Source organism: Myxocyprinus asiaticus, chromosome 17, assembly GCF_019703515.2.
Source record: "Myxocyprinus asiaticus isolate MX2 ecotype Aquarium Trade chromosome 17, UBuf_Myxa_2, whole genome shotgun sequence".
Taxonomy (NCBI): Eukaryota; Metazoa; Chordata; class Actinopteri; order Cypriniformes; family Catostomidae; genus Myxocyprinus; species Myxocyprinus asiaticus.
In genome coordinates, this window is record NC_059360.1 from 15345218 (window position 1) to 15367901 (window position 22684).

The window sequence follows — 22684 nt, forward strand, 5'->3', positions numbered from 1 at the left end:
ATATGTAGTGCAAATCTAAATACAAATCGGTTATGTACAGTGCAAGGGAATGTAATGGCAGAAGAGGTAGGATGTGTTGGATAATATAAAAAGACTAAGCTGTGTATTGCACATTAATTATTGTTCAAAGGGGCAGTTTTAACTGTTCATGAGATGGATAGCCTGGGTGAAAAAACTGTTCCTGTGCCTGATGGTTCTGGTGCTCAGAGCTCTGAATTGTTGGCCAGAAGGCAACAGTTCAAAAAAGTAATGGCAGGGTGATGGGGTCCAGAGTGATTTTTCCAGCCTTTTCCCTCACTCTGGAAGTGTATAGTTCTTGAAGGGAGGGCAGGGGGCAACCAATAATCCTCTCAGCAGTCCAAACTGTCCTTTGTAGTCTTCTGATATCCAATTTCATAGCTGAACCAAACCAGACAGTTATAGAAGTGCAGAGGACAGACTCAATGACTGCTGAGTAGAACTGTATCAGCAGCGCCTGTGGCAGGTTGAACTTCCTCAACTGGTGAAGGAAGTACAACCTCTGCTGGGCCTTTTTCGTAAAGGAGTCAATGTGGGTCTCCCACTTCAGATCCTGTGAGATGGTAGTGCCCAGGAACCTGAATGACTCCACTGCTGCCACAGTGCTGTTTAGAATGGTGAGGGGTGTCAGTGTTGGGGTGTTCCTCCTGAAGTCCACAATCATCTCCACCGTTTTGAGCATGTTCAGCTCAAGGTTGTTTTGACTGCACCAGACAGCCAGCTGTTAACCTCCCTTCTGTATGCAGACTCATTGTCATCTCGGATGAGGCCGATAACAGTGGTGTCGTCTGCAAACTTCAGGATCTTGACAGAGGGGTCCTTGGCGATGCAGTCGTTGGTGTAGAGGGAGAAGAGTAGTGGGGAGAGCACACATCCCTGGGGGGCACCAGTGCTGATTGAACAGGTGCTGGAAGTGAATTTCCCCTGTCTCACAAGCTGCTGTCTGTCTGTCAGAAAGCTGGTAATCCACTAAAAGATAGACGTGGGAACAGAGAGTTGGTGTAATTTAGTCCGGAGAATAGCTGGGATGATGGTGTTGAAAGCCGAACTGAAGTCCACAAAAAGGATCCTTGCATATGTCCCTGGTCTGTCCAGATGTTGCAGGATATGATGCAATCCCATGTTGACTGCATCATCCACAGACCTGTTTGCTCGATAAGCAAATTGAAGGGGATCTAGAAAGAGTCCAGTGATGTCTTTCAGGTGGGCCAACACCAGTCTCTCAAATGACTTCATGATCACAGATGTCAGGGCGACAGGTCTTTAGTCATTAAGTCCTGTGATTTTTGGTTTCTTTGGGATGGGGATGATAGTGGAACATTTGAAGCAGCATGGGACTTCACACTGCTCCAGTGATCTATTGAAGATCTGTGTGAAGATGGGGGCCAGCTGGTTAGCACAGGATCTAAGACATGCAGGTGAAACGCCATCTAGGCCTGAAGATTTTCTCGTATTTTGTTTCCAAAAGACCTGGCTCACATCATCTTCACAGATCTTAAGTGCAGGTTGAGTAGCAGGAGGGGGGAGGAGGGGGGTTGCAGGAGGTGTTGGTGTTTCTGTGAAGTGAAGTTCAGAGTGGGTGTGGGGTGTGAGATTGGGCCTTTCAAATCTACAGTAGAACACATTCAGGTCGTCAGCCAGTTGTTGGTCCACCACAGGTTTGGGGGTAGGAGTCTTGTAATTCATAAGTTGTTTCATGCCACTCCACATTGATGCAGGGTTGTTAGCTGAAAACTTGTTTTTCAGCTTCTCAGAGTATCTTCTTTTAGCCACTCTGATTCCCTTATTCAGTGTGTTCCTGGCCTGATTGTACAAGACTTTATCCCCAGCTCTGTAGGCATCCTCTTTGGCCTGACGAAGCTGCCTGTGTTCAGCTGTAAACCATGGTTTGTCGTTGTTAAATGTTATATAAGTCCTAGTAGGAATGCACATATCCTCACAGAAACTGATATTTGATGTTACAGTATATGTGAGCTCATCCAGATTGGTGTCTGCAGCTTCAAAAACACTCCAATCAGTGCAGTCAAAGCAGGCTTGTAGTTCCAGCTCTGCTTCATTGGTCCATCTCTTTACAGTCCTTACTACAGGCATAGAAGATTTTAATTTCTGTCTGTAGGTTAGAAGAAGGTAAACCAGACAGTGATCAGATAGTCCCAAAGCTGCTCTAGGGACAGAGCGATATGCGTCCTTTATTGTTGTGTCGCAGTGATCCAGTATATTTCTGTCTCTGGTTGGGTATGTAATGTGCTGTTTGTATTTGGGCAGTTCACGTGTGAGATTTGCTTTGTTAAAATCCCCAAGAATAATAATCCGTGTCCGGGTATTGTTGTTCTGTGTCAGCGCCGCATTCAAACATGCATTTGGTGCGATATACACACTCACCAAAATAAACGAGGAAAACTCCAGTGGTGAGTAGAAAGGCTTACAGTTAATAAAGAGCACTTCCAAATTAGGACAGCACATCTTCTTTAACGTTGTTACATCTGTACACCAACTTTCATTGATGTAAAAGCATGTTCCACCGCCTCTCGTTTTCCCCGTTAACTCCGCGATGCGATCTGCTCTGAACAGCTGAAAGCCCGGCAGATGTAACGCGCTGTCCGGAATGCAGGGGTTGAAAAGTCCTTGTTTGTGTGGGTGAGGAGATGTAATTCTTCCGTTTTGCTAGGGAGAGAGCGGAGATTCACAAGATGAATGCTCGGCAGCGCTGTTCGAAAGCCATGCCGTCGGAGCTTGAACAGCGCACCGGCTCATCTCCCTCGCCTGCGTCTCATAGCGTGTTTAAACAACACAGCCGCACCTCTGACTAAAATGTCCAACAAAACGTCCGAATATTCAAAATCCGGGAAAAGATTGACTGGTATATGCTGTCGAATGTTCAGCAGTTCTTCTCTGGTAAAACTGACTGGAAAAAGATTACTTAACACAGGACAAACAAACAAAAACAACAAAACAATTGGAGCACTCCATAACGAGGCAGCCATCCGTGGCGCCATCATTATTAATGATCTCCAAAAGTCTATTGTTTTATAGAGATGAAGGCTATTCCATGCATTACTGTAATGCATGGAATTATCCACCACTCTGGCTCGTCATCATCGCCCCGCCTCTTAGGGCCACCCTTCATCCAGGCTCACGACGGGAGTTGGGCGGGAGAGCGAGAAGAGGTGCATAATTAATAAGCCTCGTTTGGTCAGCGGTGAATGAAGCACACCTGATGGGGATAATGCTTCATCACCGCTGTCTTTAAAACGCAGTGCGCACCTCTTCTCGGGGAGCTGGCTTCAAATCTCCATGTGTGCACACTGGCATCCTCGCATGCCCAGGACCAGAACTGGGAGGGATTGGATGAGTGGACGCGCTGCCGGACCCCCGGATACCATAATGAGTTGCCGGGGGTGAACTGCTCACATTGCCGCCGACGGGCTAGATGTCGAGTCGCCTTTCCCTCACACTTGCCGCAGGCCTGGGAAGACAAGATGGGGTGACTCCACCACCCCACGCGCCGTGGACTTTGGAGGGGAGCGTGAGCAGTCGACTGACCCAGCCCTGCCTGGGCTTTCTTATGAACAGTACCCCGCCCCTTTCAAGGAGCCCCGTTCACCGCGAGGATGCCAGATTCCACCTTTATTATGAACACTATTCCCCCTTGGACACTTTATTACCCCTTTTGGACATTTTTACATTTATTATTGTTTCCAATAAATGCCTCTCCGAGGCTTGACGCAACACCACTGTGTCTGTCTCTTGCTCACCCTGCCACACTTAGATGAGAGATAATGATAAAGTCTTAATTAACATCATGGTTATTTAACATATTAAGATATTATTATTAAGTAAAATGTAGCATTTGGTTAAATTATGTTTTCACACCTTCTTTATATAACATCCATCCCTTGCACACTTTTGGCCTCTAGCGGGTGAGGCTTTTCAGACAGATAAACAGCAGCACAGGGCAGAGAAGTACATCGTCAGAATTTAATGTGGGAGTATGATACTGAACTGATGCAGATTGATAGAACCAGCGTTTCTGAGTTTCGGGGATATTTCTGTCAATTTCTGTGGCATTTTTGTCCCGAGTCCCCGTTAATTTCCAACACTATTGGCATTGTATCTTTCTAACGTATTTAAAAAGTTTGTTTTAGACATATAGTAGCAAGTAAACAAGATATCCCCACATATATGTCAAACTACATTGTGTTAATGTTTGGCACAGTTAAAACATTGCCTACCTTAAAAACAAAACAGACAGTGTCACTCAATGCATTGGTGAAAACAGCGACCATAAATGTAAAAAAAAATTGCTTGTCAGATTCTCCTAATCAGCAACCATATTTTTTAAAACAAGCCCAAAAAACGGCAACCCGTGACCCGTGATTTTTTCAAGCAACTTCAAAAAAAGAAGAAGCCCAAAGTCGCGTATTATAAGCGGACTTGGCAACTCTGGATGGTACTGTTCCAGACAGTCTGGTTGCATTATGTCAGGAAGCTTCAGAGCGACAATGAATCACAGGCTTCTGTGTTCTGCAGGTCTGTGCTCTGCTAAAGCTTTATTATAATCAAAATGACTCAGTGCTATTCATCTGCCAAAACTCCATTATAAACCAGGGTTGTGCACCATTCAAAACTGAATAGAGCATGCCTTTTAAATTTAAAATAAAATAGTGAAATTTAATGTGAACTGAGGTGGAAACCAGAATGCAGAACAATAATTCAAATTTGAATTCAAAGAGGTAGAATTAACATGGAATTAAATTACAGACAACTGCTGTAAGTTATCATGCACACAACATAAGTGGTATTATGTGTGTATATATATATATATATATATATATATATATATATATATATATATATATATATATATATATATATACATACAGTACTGTGCAAAAGTTTTAGGCATTTGTGAAAAGTGATGTATAGTGAAAATATTTTCAAAAGTAATGCCATAAATAGTTTTGATTGATCAATTAATGTTGTACAAAGTGCAGTAAACATAAAAAAAGCTAAATTATTATTTTTTGTGACCACCCTTGCCATTAAAACAGCACCAATTCTATTGGGTACACCTGAACACAGTTTTTTAAGGTTCTTGGCAGATAGGATGTTTCAAGCATCTTGGATAATTCACCACAGATCTTCTGTCTGTTTAGGCTGTCTCAATTGCTTCTGTCTCTTCATGTGATCCCAGACTGACTCGATGTTCAGTGGGGGGCTCTGTGGGGCCCATGCCATCTGCTGTAGGGCTCCCTGTTCCTCTATTCTATTCTATTCTATTCTATTCTATTCTATTCTATTCTATTCACAAAATAAATGTTGATTTAGATTCTATAAATCTATAAAATATAGATTTTAGATTGTGTATATATATATATGTGTGTGTGTGTGTGTGTGTGTGTGTGTGTGTATACAGATACTATTGGCTGATGGACATTCTAAGATGTGCAATTATTTTTCAAGTAAACGCACGGCTATGAAGTAGTTCCAGATCTTGCCCGCATAATCGTTCCATATCACTTCGCCAAATTATTTCAGTTATTTCATAGAGCCCTACAGGCTACCACAACAAAATAACCAATTAAAACAAAGACACTGGTTAAGTACATCGGAAAAGAATGACAAACAATGATTATAACATCCTAAATTTGTTTCAGTTTTCATTGAAAAGTGTCCTTGGGCTCCCTTTCTTTTCTCTCTCTCTCTCTCTCTCTCTCTCTCTCTCTCTCTCTCTCTCTCTCTCTCTCTCTCTCTCTCTTTCACTCTCGTCTCTCTCTCTCACACACACACACACACACACACACACACACACACACACACCATACATGCTACCACAGCTAAATAACCACATAAACAAAGACATTGGTTAAAATAAATTGGTTAAGAACATCAAACAATGTCTATAATATCCTACATTTATTTCAATTTCGGTTGAAAATCCCCATCATCTTCCCCACACTTACACACGCTCACACACATACATACATACGCACACACACACACATGCACACACACACACACACACACACTGAGACTCGTGTCGCGACCAACAAATAGAGCCGCACCCCCCACGACTTGATCAACACAACAGTTTCTATTATCCAAAATAACTTGTAATATGTGGAACTTTTTATGTTTCAGTGTATTTTGCCCTAATCAGCCTCACATAGCTATAATGGAAAGCACCGTGCTACCCCTCCCTCTCTCTTTCTCACTCGCTCGCAAACACACACACACACACACACACACACACACACACAACCTTGTTACTCTAATGCCAAAAAGCAGCACATCCTCCGTTGCTAGTTCGAAAACGTCACTTTAGAACTAGCAATGGAGGATGCGCTGCTTTTGCTGAGGCTTGAGCTGTATCAAAGCTAGATACACTTGATCAATAAAACTTCTATATTATCTGAAATATCTATGGGAAACACCCTCTCGCTCCACCTCCCCCTCTCTTAAGCTCTCTCACACACACGTGGACACACATACATTATACACATTACACACACACACGCGAGTGAAAAACAGAGCTGTCATGTCAGCACACTCCTGCATCTCAGTGGGGTTGAAAATAGTTGTTACGGTTTACAACGGAAATATGGCGACACTCGTTGCTGCTGAGAAGTGCTTACTTACATCTTGGTGATTTTTGAAGGGATGTTACTTCTGACGAGAGCTGCAACAAATAAAGGTAATCCCACAGACGATCTCTCTCAGTTTCTGAGTTTCTCTCTTTCGATCCCTCAAAAACAAACTCACACACGCACAAATGCACTAACTTGTTACTCCAGTAAGTGCTCCAATAAAGCAGCGCAAGCCTCGCTATCCTCCGTTGCTAGTTTTAAAGTTATTTTTTCAAACTAGCAATGCAGGCTTAAGCTGTAATCAGAGCAAGACGCTGAACCAGAGGTGGAAGAAAGTAGTTCCACTCATAAGAGCATTTTAGGGACGAAAACCAGAAAATGTCTTGAGATAAAACCCTGAACAATGTCTTAAGGTGTGGTAGCCGTGGTATAAGCGGAATAATTAATGACGGACAGCTGACTTACAGACAGCCAACCTACATCTCAGAATAGCATTCTGAGATGCTATTCTTCTCACCACAAATGTAAAGAGTGGTTAGCTGAGTTACTGTAGACTTTGTCAGTTCGAACCAGTCTGGCCTTTCTCTGTTGACCTCTCTCATCAACAAGGTGTTTCCATCCACAGAACTGCCCCTCACTGTTTGTTTTTTTATTTTTGGCACCATTCACAGTAAATTCTAGAGACTGTTGTGCGTGAAAATCCCAGGAGATCAGCAGTTACAGAAATACTCAAACCAGCCCGTCTTGCACCAACAATCATGCCACGGTCCAAATCACTGAGATTGCATTTTTTCCTCATAACTGAAGCTCCTGACCCATATATGCATGATTTTATGCACTGCACTGCACGATTGGCTGATTAGATAATTGCATGGATGATTGTTGGTGCCAGACGGGTTGGTTTGATTTCTGTAATTGCTGATCTCCAGGGATTTTCACACACAACAGTCTCTACAATTTACTCAGAATGGTGCTAAAAACAAAAAACATCCAGCGATGTGACGCCTTGTTGATGAGAGAGGTCAACAGAGAATGGCCAGACTGGTTCGAACTGACAAAGTCTACGGTAACTCAGATAACCGTTCTGTACAATTGTGGTGAGAAGAATAGCATCTCAGAATGCTGTTCTGAGATGCGGGTTGGCGCTGTTTTGGCGGCACGAGGGGGACCTACACAATATTAGACAGGTGGTTTTAATGTTGTGGCCAATCGGTGTATATACGATCGGCAGCCAAAAGTTTGGAATAATGTACAGATTTTGCTCTTATGGAAACAAATTGGTACTTTTATTCACCAAAGTGGCATTCAACTGATCACAATGTATAGTCAGGACATTAATAACGTCAAAAATTTTGATTACAATTTGAAAAAAAAAAAAAAAACATTCAGAACTTCTTAAACTACTTCAAAGAGTTCTCATAAAAAATCCTCCATGTGCAGCAATGACAGCTTTGCAGATCCTTTGCATTCTAGCTGTCAGTTTGTCCAGATACTCAGGTGACATTTCACCCCACACTTCCAGTAGCACTTGCCATAGATGTGGCTTTCTTGTCGGGCACTTCTCACGCACCTTACAGTCTAGCTGATCCCACAAAAGCTCAGTGGGTTTAAGATCCATAACACTCTTTTCCAATTATCTGTTGTCCAATGTCTGTTTCTTTGCTCACTCTAACCTTTTCTTTTTGGCCATTTTTGACCTAATATTGACATTAAGACATGCCAGTCTATTGCATACTGTGGCAACTCAAAAACAAACACAAAGACAATGTTAAACTTCATTTAATATAGCTTTCAACTGTGTTTGATATAATGGCAAGTGATTTTCTAGTACCAAATTAGCAATTTAGCATGATTACTCAAGGATAAGGTGTTGGAGTGATGGATGCTGGAAATGGGGCCTGTCTAGATTTGATCAAAAATGACTTTTTTCAAATAGTGATGGTGCTGTTTTTTACATAAGTAATGTCCTGACTATACTTTGTGATCAGCTGAATGCCACTTTGGTGAAATAAAGTACCAATTTCCTTCCGAAACAGCAAAATCTGTACAATATTCCAATGTTTTGGTCGCCAGTGTATATTAGCCTATATATTTTTCAATTGATAAATTAACTTTCTGATACAGTTTATAATTAGTAGAACAAATATTGAGTTATAGCTCAAATTATTATATAACCAAATAACTGATTAATCAATTGATCAATAGATAAATAATCAATAGATAATACAATTTTGATTGAGATTTTTTATAAAGTTATCTGAAAACAATATGACAACAATATTTTGGATATTTTATGCTGCTGAAGAGCAAAATTATAATGTTTTGATGGCTGTGTTTATTGTTTTGACAGTACTGAACTTAGGTTAGAGAAATATGCCTAATCAATGTATTCTATGTATCAGGGAATAAATAGGCTTAATTGGTCATTAATGATACAATTATTCATGTATTGTTGCAGAACTTGTGTTTGACTAAGCAAATTCCTCTGTGTGACTACATTGACTTTGCATTTCAGTAAATTCCACTTCCTTTCATTCAAATTCCAATTTAAAATCTTGTAGGACATAGTCAATTTTATTAAAATTTAAACTCATGAATTGAAAGAGAGCAAATTCTTAAATTCTGAACTTGCTCAACTCTGTTAGAGACAGCCTGCCTCCACCCTGAGGCATGTCTCTGTCCCTCTGCTCTACAGGGATGGCCACCTCCTTCCAAATGTGCAAAAAACCCTGAATCCAGCACATCTAGACTAACCAAACAGCCTTAAAGTCACTATGGCCAATATAATTAGCATACTGTGAGAAGGAAAAGAATAATTAGTCCAGGGCACACCTTAATCTAGTTAGATCTAATTGTGTGGTGCACTGTCAAATATCTGATTTATAAAGCGCTGTTGTGATGGTTGGGTGGTGAAGCAGTGATTATGCCATGTGTGGTGGGAGGCAGTGAGTGGGCTTTTTTGAGAGCTACTGTGCTGCCTCAGTTTTCTCGAGTTTGTGAGGCTTATTGCACTATACGCACGTTAAGTGGATTGAGAGCTGCCCGGAGCATCCAAACCAAAATCTCAGGGAAGTTGTAAAGAGCTTGCACATATTACACAATAGCTCTTTTCCAAAACCTAATGAGCTACCTACCTAGATAGCAACATAGGTGTGCTTCTGACAAGGCTGTTCCAAAGGTTGATTTTCTAAGATATCTTCTATCACATGTATCCTTTGTGAAGAAGGCAACCCCAAAAGCTCAGTAAAAAAAATCCTCCAAGATATTGAAAAGTATCTATGAAAATTGTTCAATATAATAACGTTTGACTATTTAACCCAGAGGTAATGTGTGCTATATTTTTGGTGGAGGAAAACAGCATTCTAGTGAGGATGAGAGAAGGAAACAGAGTAAAATTAATGCATATTCCAAAATATTAGTGTGGACATGGCCTAAGTTTTTGCAACAGAGCTTATGACTCAGACACACAATCACACACTTATATTTGTTGTATTAATTAACATATTCAAAGACACCGTGCAAGTCTACACTCATTCATGCTTCTTGAACTGCTGCTCTTAAAGAGACAGATACCAAGATACAAATCAAATCTCTAAAATGCACATAAAAATGTACTGCTTGAAATGGACGAATTTTTAATTCAAAAGAAGACATGCACATAAACTACAATGGAAACATATTCACCAAATATATTCTTATAGAATTTATATAGTAATATAGATGTGCATCAAAAAAGTAATGCGACTTTGCCTCAACAAGCCATGTGAATATATAATTTGCTCAGAGGATACCATCAATATTATCGCATAGCATCTGAAATGTTGCTTTAGTTATTCTGATATGCCGGGGCCAAAGCCTGTCGTCAAAAGGACTGGCTAATATTACCTCCCAGAACTGACACAGTTTTGCTCCCAGATAACCCTAACAAACAAGAAGTTCGTCAGAGCGATTTGTCTGTGCGCTTTAAACCACAAGTAATTTATTATTACATGTCATAAATGAGCCACAGTGGCTTCAACTTCCATTTTCACTTCCAATTTCCGCCTATTTCCCTAGAAGTGACAATTTTGTACCCTTAAACACATGAGATGGAAATGAGCCTTAATTCAATTTTTTTTTTAATTTTTTTTTTTATTTATTACAATATAATTTAAATTCGTAACTTGGATGGAAACATAGCTAATGTTATATTATAATAAATATTTAAAGGGTAATCATACATTATGAAGTGTTTCAACCCTAAATGTTGTAATTGAACTAATAGGCTCCTGCAATATACAGTAAAAAAAATTGTGTAATATGTTACAAAAATGTCTGGCATTATATGAGGACATTATATGAGGACCAGTCTTTAGCCAGACTTAAAAAAAATTCAGAACTGCACATAAATTTGCTTTTAATTTGGCACCAGAAAGCAGAGCCTTCAGTTTTCTAGGTCTACCCAAAGCCAGAGCCAGAGAGAGAGAGAGAGAGAGAGAGAGAGAGAGAGAGAGAGGGAGGGAGGGAGAATTACAGCAAGCTAAATCTCTGGCATGCATTGAGTGCATAATAGCTGAGTGAGCACGGGCCCGGGGAGCAGATGTCACATGGTTGAGGGCGTAAAGACTCAGGAATTATATGGGAAAACTGCTACAGTTGTCTGACTACAGTACATGAAGAGGTGGCTTAAACTAGAGACTGAGAGATATAGTAAGAGATACAAATACTGCAGGAGATATAAATGTATGTATACACATTAAAGCTTGTAAATTCTTAAAGCTTGTAAATTCCTCAGGTATATCTCTATATTATTCTTCATTTCTATGGATAGACCAAGTCAACACAGTTTTCAATATCTCACCAAGGCGGGGGGTCTCATGGGCACCATGCGAGAGTCGGACGTGTGAACGGTGAGCTCTGCGCACTTTGCTAGTTTTAATAATATTTGTGTCACAAACCAGTGAGATTCGATACACCCTGATCCTTAATTGTTTTGGGAAGACTATGTCAAGGAATTCAAAATCCTCAGGCTCTGGAGATATTAAAAGACACATATATGTTCGGGCTGATTCCCCTCAATGGCAGGCCTCAAGCCCCGGACTCAGTTCGGACGGTGAACTGAAAGAAATCCGCCGTGAATTGATGAATGTGTCGGCAATGCTGACGAAGTTTGTTACAGACTTGGAGGATCTTGCTGTAATATGTCAATCGATCACTTCCATGGAGGAGAAATTCTCTGAGTTGGTTACAAGATTGTCAGACGCCGAGAAACGGATCGATTATCTGGAGTCATCGGAGAGGGAATTAGCTGCTAACCCGCTAATGACCAAGACAGACTTGCAACATGTTTGGGAAAAACTTGTTGATTTGGAGAATAGTAGTCGGCGAAACAACGTCCGAATTGTTGGAATTCCTGAGCATGAGGAAGGCCGAGATATGGTAAAATTCCTAGATGAGCTCCTTCCGAGTCTGCTCAACATAACAGGCCATAAGCTGGAAATCGAGCGAGCTCACAGAGTTCTGGCTCGGAGATCCATGGAGGGAGACAGGCCCCGATCAATTCTGTCCAAATTTCTAAGATCATCTGATAAAAATCTTGTGTTATGCAAGGCGAGGAGTAAAGGAAGGCTTTTTTGGTAGAACCACAGCATTTTCTTGTTCCCAGACTTTGCTAATTCGACAAGAGAGAAATGTGGTCGATTCAAGGAATGCAAGAAACTCTTACATAAATGGAAGGTTGCTTTTGCACTGATGATTCTGGCCAAGCTGAGAATAGATACTAAGTATGGATGTAGAGAATTTACATGCCCACAGCAAGCATTGACCTTCAAAAAGTCAATGGAGTAAGCCATTTGGTGATTTTCATGTTGCCGCCTAGTGGACCTGTCTCAGTGAACATACACTCGACTGTCCAAGGAAGCTGAGCACCTTTTTTGTTTCATTTTGTGTTGGTTCCGCCTAGCGGCTGGAGTTTGTTATGTGTAGAATCATTTCTTCAGGACAGTGTTGTGGATGAATCTTCTTGTTCTTGGAGCTTATGCCTCCTATCAGCTGGAGTTTGTTTTGTGGAATATTTTTTGCAGGACATTGGAGTGATTAGGGCATGTGTTGCACTTGTGTAATGACCAAATGGACCGGCTCACTGAACATTCGTTTGACTGCCTGAGGAGCTTTTTTTTTTTTTTTTTTGTGCCGGTTCCACTAGCTTCTAGAGTTTGTTTTGTGGAGGAATACACTTTCGGGGCAATCTACATGTTTTTTGTGTTTTTTCCGCTTATTGGCTGGAGTTTGTTTTATGGAATACTATCTATTTGTAATTCTGTCTCACAAAATGTGTATAGAAACACCGGACTTGAGCAATCTGATGGCAAAGTTGTCGCGGTGACATGGACTGTTTGAGTTTAGAGGGATGGATGCCGGTTGGCGATGTCGTGCTAATGCGCATGTTTTTCTTTTTTCTGTTTGTTTGGTTCTGGGGGAAGTTTGGGATTTGATTGTTGCTCTAATGTTGGAATGTGGTCGTTATAATTTTATTTTTGTTATACAATCTATTTTTTCTAATATATCAAAATGTCAGATGTTAGTATAAGTGGATTGTCTCTCTCCACATGGAATGTGAATGGGTTGGGGCACCCCATAAAAAGAAGGAAGGTTATTTCTCTTCTTAAATGTAAGAAATATGATATAGTGTTTCTTCAAAAAAGGCATCTTTCCTCACAGGAAGCTGAAAAATTTGGGAAGATATGGGGTGGACATGTTTTCTTTAGTGCTGGCTCAAGTAAGAGCAGGGGAGTCATTACATTGCATCTACAATTCAAATGTCTCAAATGGATTAAAGATAAATTAGGAAGTGTCATTATTGTTTTAGCAGAAAATCAGGGGCAATCATGATTTATGTATGGAAACAATAAAAACTGTTAATGGCAACAAAAAAAAACAAAAAAAAACAAAAAAAAAACAATTACAATACAATAAACAGACCAAACATAATATATATATATATATATATATATATATATATATATATATATATATATATCTCACCAAGACAGGCATTTTGACCGTTCTCCCACACAGCCGCATCAGCGAGCTGGCAGCCTTCTGACAGCCCATGAAAATAAACTCACTTTTTTAAAAGTCCAATTCCACACTTGTTCGAGTCAAAGACCGGAGAGGGTTGAGTTCATGACAAGACCAAGACCATAAAAACACTGGTAGGAACCTAAAGCCAAAGCTTTGTGCTTATGAGAGAGAAAAATTCTAATCATAGAGACAACATTTGTTTTTATGTAAGGTATGTGTATTGGAAAATATTGTACTTATTTAAAGAGAAAATTATGAAAACTAACTTATTAAATAGGCCCGACTCGTACAAATGCGTGTAACACACACACAATCCTTAAACATAACAACCTGCAAATCTGTACTTTTGTATAATGAAGAAAACATGCTAACCCAGTCTGTTAACCATTACAAAAACAAATGGAGATATTGTACATTTGCACAACACAGGCCTGGCTATGAAAGATTCGAGGCTGGAGTTTCTTGTTTCTTAGCAGAAATGTTAATTCAGGGAAGACCTAAGAGAACCACAATGGTGGCCTGTAAACGGTACAACACTCTCCACCCATCTCAAACATCCCACAATTAAAATAGATGGAGCTCAAAAGCAGGTCACTGGCACTGTACTTCAACAGTATGAATAGCCAACTGAAAGATAGCTGAAAGAGAATCCCATAATTCATTTTGTACACTTTCATCTGTTTTCACAACAGAGGCTCAGCTGCAGAGTGTTTTTTGAACTAGTCCTAATCCCCTTCTTCCACCAACATTTCTAAATTTCTGAAGGGATGGTTAAGTTCTCCTCAGAACTGAGGCTGTTGAAATGGAGAGGGAAAAGGGAGGTATGTTTCAATGACTCATTAGCCGCATTTCCACAATTAGGCCAGTGCGAGCCAGGGCTATCAATTGGTCAGCCGGGGCCAATAGCCTCGGACCTCAAGCTGCAAGACCAAAATCAATCTGCATTCCCACCATCAGGCCAATAGCCCTGCAGTGTTGCCCTAAAACTTGCCCTTAATCCGCCTTGGTGCCAGTGTAACACACCATTTCACAAGCAAGAGGGAAGCTCAAGCTGAGGTATCAGACTCTGGAGACTAGCTAGCCCTCGAAATGAACATGTTGGAGAGTGAAACTGCCATTTGTTTGCTTATTTTGTTCTTTGCTTGGCTGAAAGAAAGACCTGACTCAGCGAAACTTTGCTCTTCTCCATTATTAGATTATTATTTGATAAATTACTGTGGCCACAATCACTAGAATTTTTTTTTTAAATGAAAATTCAGTTTACTGCCTGCTTTCCTCAGGCATTAATTGCGCAACTTTAATTGCACCAGGCAAATAGTGCTGAGTTTAGTGAATATGGTGCAATCTATAATTAACCTAATTCACTCTGCAGTGCTGTTTCACCGCATTAAGAATCTGGTTAAACTGAACTGTGGGTGGTTGTTTAATTAAATGCAGGTTTTTGTGCTTAAATACTGCATCTCTGCAAAAGTGCCGCAATTGTTTAGTGGATGCGTCCCTGAATATCTTCTTGTTCTGCAGACAGCATTAACCTTCAAGAGCATTTCAATACAAACCCTCCTTCCCAACAAAAGTAGGATTTCTATCCTCAAAATAAGGCAAGAAGTTTCAACTTTAGACTTTTGATGTTGTCATGGTTTAATTGTAATTCTCTGATCATTCACACATAGAGTAGAGAATTGGCAGTACCTTGATATGTTTGACTCCACAGCTCACCAGCTTGCTTTGCTGATACAGGTCCCATGATATGTCAAATATCTTTACAAATGAGAGAAAGAAAGGTATGCTTAATTTTATTAATTTTGTAGGTACCTACAGAAAACAGTGATCAGATGCTGCTTTCAAGGGAAGTTCCTACTTACGAGTTTTGGAAATCATAATTATGATGTGATGTCTGTTTAAAGTGATTTTAGTTGGAATACAATGGATGCATTGGCAATTTCAAATATAGGTATACCAATTTGTAGGCCAATCCAGAAGGCTAAATCACCATGGGTTCGCAATGAAATTTCCAATGGATTTTCAGACAAGCAGTTTTAGATTTATGAGTAAAATAATGTAAGGTCTGTGCTTAAAATTACTTTTTGTTCTAAAACATAAACTACACACAGTCATACCTCAAATGTGAATTTTGGAACTGTTTTGTACTTTAAAATTGTTTTAACTAGCAAGTGACTACATATTGAAGGACTGCAGTGGCTGTTTGTGTAATTACACGCCATTCATCAAGCACATGAACAGTTTATGCACTTGACGAGTGACTTGTAAACAGCTCGAAAAGTACTATTCTAAAAAATCCTTTAAAAATTTCACAAGGAACCCTTGGCTTGAAAATGTTAATTCTATTCTGGGTTTTAGGACTGCAAACTAAACAGCTCTATTTTTCAGCTAAATTAGTATTATTTTCTGGTAAGCTTTATCGCTGTTCTTCATCAGCACATAACAGTACACAAAATGCGTACAAACTAAATTATACAGTCAACATACACAGTTATAACTTTTATTTTATAACTTTTTATTTTAATTTATAACAATTTATCTTCTGCCATGATTCCATAATTGAAATGGGCCCAACTAGGAAAGTCTGGACTTACAGAAAAACCTGTTGGTTATTATGTCTTCAAGTGCATTTACATGCACACCAATATTCTGATACCTACCAAAAATCTGTTTATTCCAAAAATTTGACAACGCAAGTAAACCGCGTTGGGATTGAAATGATCGTATTATTCTCTGCTTTTGGCATCAAAATGTTAACAGGTACTGTATAAGCCATTAAGAACGCCTGTAAAGGTGGTTATGTACAGTACATGTGGAATGAAATCGGGTAATGGACAAAAATCTAAGTGTAAAATAGCTTTTTGCTTAAACTGTTTATAGCTAAGGATAAAAGAAATCCATATAAGATGTTTACATGACCTTACACATTGTTGGCTTAGTAAGCAGAATCGGTGTAAGATTGTGTTTATGCATGCTCTATCTTGTAAATACAATAATTCCGACATGACTTGAAGGCAGCAAGAGACTCTTAACTTTCCTCAAGAGACTATGCAAATATGAGAAGGCAATTACATCATTGATGTTTTAGTGAAATACCCAAGTGAATTGTGTTTGTATTATTTGTGTGTGATTGTGTATATGTGCCAGAGATGGCAAAAGAGAAAGACAGGGACAGTGTGAATGTGAGTATGTGTATTTTAGTTCCAAGGATGTAACATCATTAGTTGCTCTGTTCATTTATGTAAACTGAAATACATTTCATAAATGAATTCCCAAACGACGTCTCACTGAATCCAAGCACTTAATCACTGCTAACGTGTTTATGGCTGTCTATTTTGGGCTTGGAACTTATGAGCAGGCCAACATAAAATCTGCACATGCAAAACTCCACAGAAAGATACACAATTAAAAGGTCCATCATTCACAAAATTCTACTCATCCACTGTCCCTTCTGTATTTGTTTGTTAAATATTTTTAGCTTATGTGATTATGTTTTGAGATATTAATAAAAGTGTAGTACTCTCAGCTACATCTAACATATTTAGTCCATAAGTCCATTCCACACATTTTCCTGAAAAATCAACAGAGAATACGCAAGAAAAGTATGCAGATTTGGGTCTGCTTATATACTCAATGTAGTGTAACTAAATATCTGAAGAAAGGCAAATAAATAATTAGAGGGTGACAGAAACATTTCACTGCCAGTCTACTATGTCTAATGACGTGTGTGTGCGTGTTCATACCCGGTCTGTATGACCAGGAGCAGCAGCAAGAACTTTCCCCCGTCTCCAGTCCCACACACAGATTGTGTTCTTAGAATCCAAACCCACAGACACCAATCGCTGCAAAAGAAACAGAAGCATAACAATGTAAATGATCAAATAAAGCAATAAGCCACAAAAGGTTGTGTGTTACAGTGTTTTTTACCAACCTAGCCTCATAGAAACACGTTACTATACAGTACCTACACGTTTGCAAAATGATTTCTTCGTGACCCGTTGCACGTATTGTGGCAGTGGCCTGGTGAAATAAACACCAGAAGCACTAAAAGAAGAATGACTGCTATTTCCTTTTACAAAAATCATAAGTAAAAGGGCAGATTAACAGTTCATAAACACGTACATTTCACCCTGTTCCTCGCACAATGCTATCTTATGACATCAAAATACTTTTACGATAGTGTATGACTTGAAATCGACATTTTATTGTTTGCATTACATAACCAAATACATTTTTAAGCTGGTACAAGCAAGATAAATTGCACATTAGCAGAACTGATAGAGCGATACATTTGTTATGAAAAGACTGAGGTACGAGTCCAGGAGAGCATGCAAGTCAACATATGAGTTGAATGGGTCATGGAAGCACCATAAAATTACATTTTTGTTTCATCTATAGTGTTTTTTCATCTCACATTTGCTTTTTATGACACTATTCGTTTGGTTTAAGATTTAGGATAGGGTGGTATGTTTTGTTGATTTAAAACTTGATAGAGCATAACCTAATTTGTAGGTCTACTTTTAGCGCTACTTAGTGGACTTTTCACTTTAGACCTGCCACGATATGTGTAAAGAGCCACGTAATATAATTTTGCAAAAATGTCAATCACTTTCTTTTATTTTTTTCATGAGATCAGGCTCAATCACAAATTTTTTACCATGGTCAAATCTATGAAACAGCAATTTGATAAAAGACACAAATATATTCAAGAAATAATTACAGTCCTCAAAGTGATGTAATTTTTTTAATATAAAAATAGTTTTTCTTGTCGCCGTGAAATAAGCCAGCAGACTCATCTGGAAGCCCGATCGGGGCAGACGAGCGTGGAAAAGAGCTGATGCCTGTAGTCTATTTAAGTACACTTATTTGCTTATATCTATATATTATTAATTAAAATAATACATCATAATTGTAACGGGGTTCAAGGATGGGCAAGGAGGAGGCGAGAACCGGCAGAACAGTCAACATAACTTTAATGACATAAGTCAACTTAAACAAACATAAACACACAGACACACACACAGCGGCCGCGTGCGTCTCTCTCTCTCTCTCCGAACTGGCGACTCCGGCTCGCCTTTATCCCCCTCCCGGCTGATTAGGATAATTCAGCGCCAGGAGTGCGTCCTCACGGCAGACCATGCCCTCCTCCTCGTCACAATAATTTATCATTATTTACATTTATAAAAAATTTAAAATGATGGAATTCGGGCAACAGCAAGAGGTAGCCTACAGTAACTCTGAAAACTCTTTTGTCTTTGGTTTCATGAGAAACTCTGGAACAATTGAACAAATGTTCTGCAAAAATATGCATTCGCTTTCATTTTCTAATTCCTGATACAGAATTAATAGTTGGCATATAGGTCATCATAGATAAATTTAACATAGGTCTAGTGTGGGAAAACATGTTTGTGCAATATTTGAAAGGACAATCGTCATGGTTACTTGTGTAACCTCCGTTCCTTGATGGAGGGAACGAGACGTTGTGTCGATGTAGTGACACCAGGGGTCAGTCTTGGGAGCCCGAGACACCTCAGGTCTTTGATAAAAGGCCAATGAAAATTGGCGAGTGGTATTTGCAAGCCACTCCCCCAGATAAACGAGTATAAATGGAGCTGGTATGCAACCACTCATTCAGGTTTTATGCTGAGGAGCCGAGACAAGGTCCGGCCATTTCAGCAGGTAGTTCAGCATTGTGGCAGGAGGGACACAATGTCTCATTCCCTCCATCAGGGAACGGAGGTTACGCAAGTAACCATGATGTTCCCTATCTGTCACTCACTCAACGTTGTGTCGATGTACTGACACTAGGGGTCCCTAAATAAAACGCCGCAACTGGCTGAACTGTGTTACGTGAACTGGCGGTGTGTGATGGGCAGACAACTGTGTGCCTCGTAGCCAGAGCACCAGGCCGACACGTAACCTCCCCCAACATAGTTATGAGTGTCGAACGGCCCTTTGGGGACAAGTCGATTACCCAAATGATAGAGACAGGCTAGCCCAGTCGTGGCCTCTTTTACACTTCTTTTTTCCACTCCCTAAAAAACGGGGGAATATCCAACTGGGCCGACCAGGTCTAGTCAGGGGGTGTCCCTCCCAAGGGGAGGACACCGCGGAGACCACACCTTGCCCAGAGAGGGGGGGGGAGATTTAAGTGGTCTTGCCGACCATGTGGAGAAGTCTCATGGTAGATCCTACCCAACGGGGGAGGAGTTACTACAAACATGGAGACTGTGGCAGAGGGGGCTCTGCCCAAGGAAGACGCAGTTTGCCAACAGGGAAATGAATTAGCGGAAGATATACATCGCATGGGGTTACCTTACAGGGAACTGCCACATGTGGAGCACCTACCCCAGAACAGGGCTCTTAGTTAGAACGTATACTGGGCTAGCAGCGAGTCTTTCCGTAAACTCGACTGCCACAGGGCTCGGAGGAAGTCAACCAGGGAACATAGTTTGTGAACACTACTGGGAATTAATGGCGCACGTCTTCAGCTCAGAGGAGGTGAAAGGCACTATGTGCAAGTGATACACCCGGCCGGCTATCCCAGGCTTATCCGCTTGTATTGCGTGCCACTACCCGGGACGAAACCGGTTCCACCCGGAGGTTGTAGAACCTCGCAAATGTGTTGGGTGTTGCCCAGCCCGCTGATCTGCAAATGTCTGTTAGAGAGGCACTCCTGGCCAGGGCCCAGGAGGCCGCTACACCCCTGGTAGAATGGGCTTGTAGCCCTACCGGGGGCGGCACGTCCTGGGCGTGATATGCCATAGCTATGGCGTCGATGAGCCAGTGGGCGATCCTCTGCTTGGAGACAGCGCTTCCTTTCCGCTGTGCACCAATGCAGACAAAGAGCTTCTCAGAGATCCTAAAGCTCTGCGTGCGATCCAAATAGATGCGGAAAGCGTGCACCGGACACAGCAACGACAGGGCAGAACTACAGAAAGGTCCCATGTGGGAACGATGTGTGGTCTGGAGGGGTTCATCCTCCTGGCATCTCTCAGGAACCTGATGACCAGGTTGTGCTTCCCTAAGGACTTACCATCCACTGTGTCATGGTGTGCTGCTATATTCAAGGTGGAAGGGGACAACTGCCCTTCCAACCTCTCCCACAGGAAGGAAAGCACTGATCCGACTGCGCATCTCTGGGGGTCTTCACATCGGGAAGAACACCACTTAGTGAACAGATGGCGCCTCGTAGAGGGGGCCCTAGCCTGAGTGATCGTGTCTACCACCGTGGGTGGTAGACTACTCAGGTCTTCCATGTCCCATCCAGGGACAGACATGGAGATTCCAGAGGTCTGGTCACGGGTGCCAGATGGTGCCCCGTCCCTGAGAAAGAAGGTCCTTCCTCAGGGGAATTCACCGGGGGGGGGGCTGTCGCGAGGAGCGTGAGGTCTGAATAACCACGTCTGGGTGGGCCAGTAGGGTGCTACCAGGATGACCTGCTCCTCGTCCTCCCTGACCTGTGCAAGTAGGCTCACTGGAGGAAACGCATATTTGCGCAGGCCAGGGGGCCAGCTGTGTGCCAGCGCATCTATGCCGAGAGGTTCCTCGGTCAGGGCGTACCAGAGCGGGCAGTGGGAGATTCTTGGGAGGCGAACAGGTCTACCTGTGCCTGTCCAAATCGACTCCAGATCAGCTGGACCACCTGAGGGTGGAGTCTCCACTCCCCCCTGCGGGTAACCTGCCATGACAGCGCATCCGCTGCAGTGTTGAGGTTGCCCGGGATGTGAGTGGCTTGTAGCGACTTGAAGTGCTTCTGACTCCAAAGGAGGAGACGGTGGGCAAGTTGTGACATACAACGAGAGCGCAGATCGCCTTGGCGGTTGACATATGCTACCGTTGCCGTGTTGTCTGTCCGAACTAACACGTGGTTGCCCTGGATCAACAGCTGGAACCTCCACAGGGCGAACAGAATTGCCAGCATCTTGAGGCAGTTGATGTGCCAACGCAGCCGCGGGCCTGTCCATAAGCCGGCAGCTGCGTGCCTGTTGCAAATAGCGCCCCAGCCCATTTTGGAGGCGTCTGTTGTGACAACGACGTGCCTGGAGACCTGCTCTAGGGGAACGCCTGCCCGTAGAAACGAGAGGTCTGTCCAAGGGCTGAAGAGATGGTGACAGACCAGCGTGATGACCACGTGATGTGTCCCGTGGTGCCATGCCCATCTCGGGACTCGAGTCTGAAGCCAGTGCTGAAGCAGTCTCATATGCATCAACCCGAGCGGGGTGGCCACTGCTGAGGATGCCATATGCCCCAGGAGCCTCTGAAAGAGTTTCAGTGGAACCGCTGTTTTCTGTTTGAATGCCTTCAAACAGGTCAGCACCGACTGTGCGCGCTCATTCGTGAGGCGTGTTGTCAATGAGACTGAGTCCAACTCCAAACTGAGAAAAGAGATGCTCTGAACCGGGAGGAGCTTGCACTTTTCCCAGTTGACCCGAAGCCCTAATCGGCTGAGGTGTGAGAGCACCAAGTCCCTGTGTGCATACAACATGTCCCGAGAGTGAGCTAAGATTAGCCAATCGTCGAGATAGTTGAGAATGCGAATGCCCACCTCCCTTAACGGGGCAAGAGCTGCCTCTGCGACCTTCGTGAAGACGCGAGGGGACAAGGACAGGCTGAAAGGGAGGACTTGTACTGATACGCCTGACCCTCGAATGCAAAGCGGAGGAAGGGTCTGTGTCGAGGCAGAATCGAGACATGAAAGTACGCGTCCTTCAGGTCTACCGCCGTGAACCAATCTTGATGCCGGACGCTCGCCAGAATGCGTTTTTGCTTCAGCATCTTGAACGGGAGTCTGTGTAAGCCCGGTTCAGTACTCGCAGGTCCAAGATTGGCCGCAACCCACCGCCTTTTTCGGTATGATGAAGTAGGGGCTGTAAAACCCCTTCTTCATCTCGGCCGGAGGGACAGGTTCTATCGCATCCTTCCATAGGAGGATGGCGATCTCCGCCCGCAAGGTAGCAGCGTTTTCGTCCTTCACCAAGGTGAAGTGGATATGGGCTGAACCTGGGCGGATGCCT

General features: G+C 42.0%; 1 protein-coding gene across 4 annotated transcripts in view; it reads right to left on the reverse strand.

Annotated features, from left to right (window-relative positions):
- Positions 1–22684, reverse strand: part of LOC127454855 (echinoderm microtubule-associated protein-like 5) — a 206223-nt gene that overhangs the window by 83372 nt on the left and 100167 nt on the right. For all 4 annotated transcript variants that reach the window (XM_051722326.1, XM_051722324.1, XM_051722325.1 and 1 more), the window contains exons 3-4: positions 17411–17509; positions 15357–15425 (exon numbers count right to left, since the gene is read on the reverse strand). In XM_051722326.1, the coding sequence (XP_051578286.1) occupies positions 15357–15425; positions 17411–17509 (168 nt within the window). The remainder of the gene's footprint in view (positions 1–15356; positions 15426–17410; positions 17510–22684) is intronic.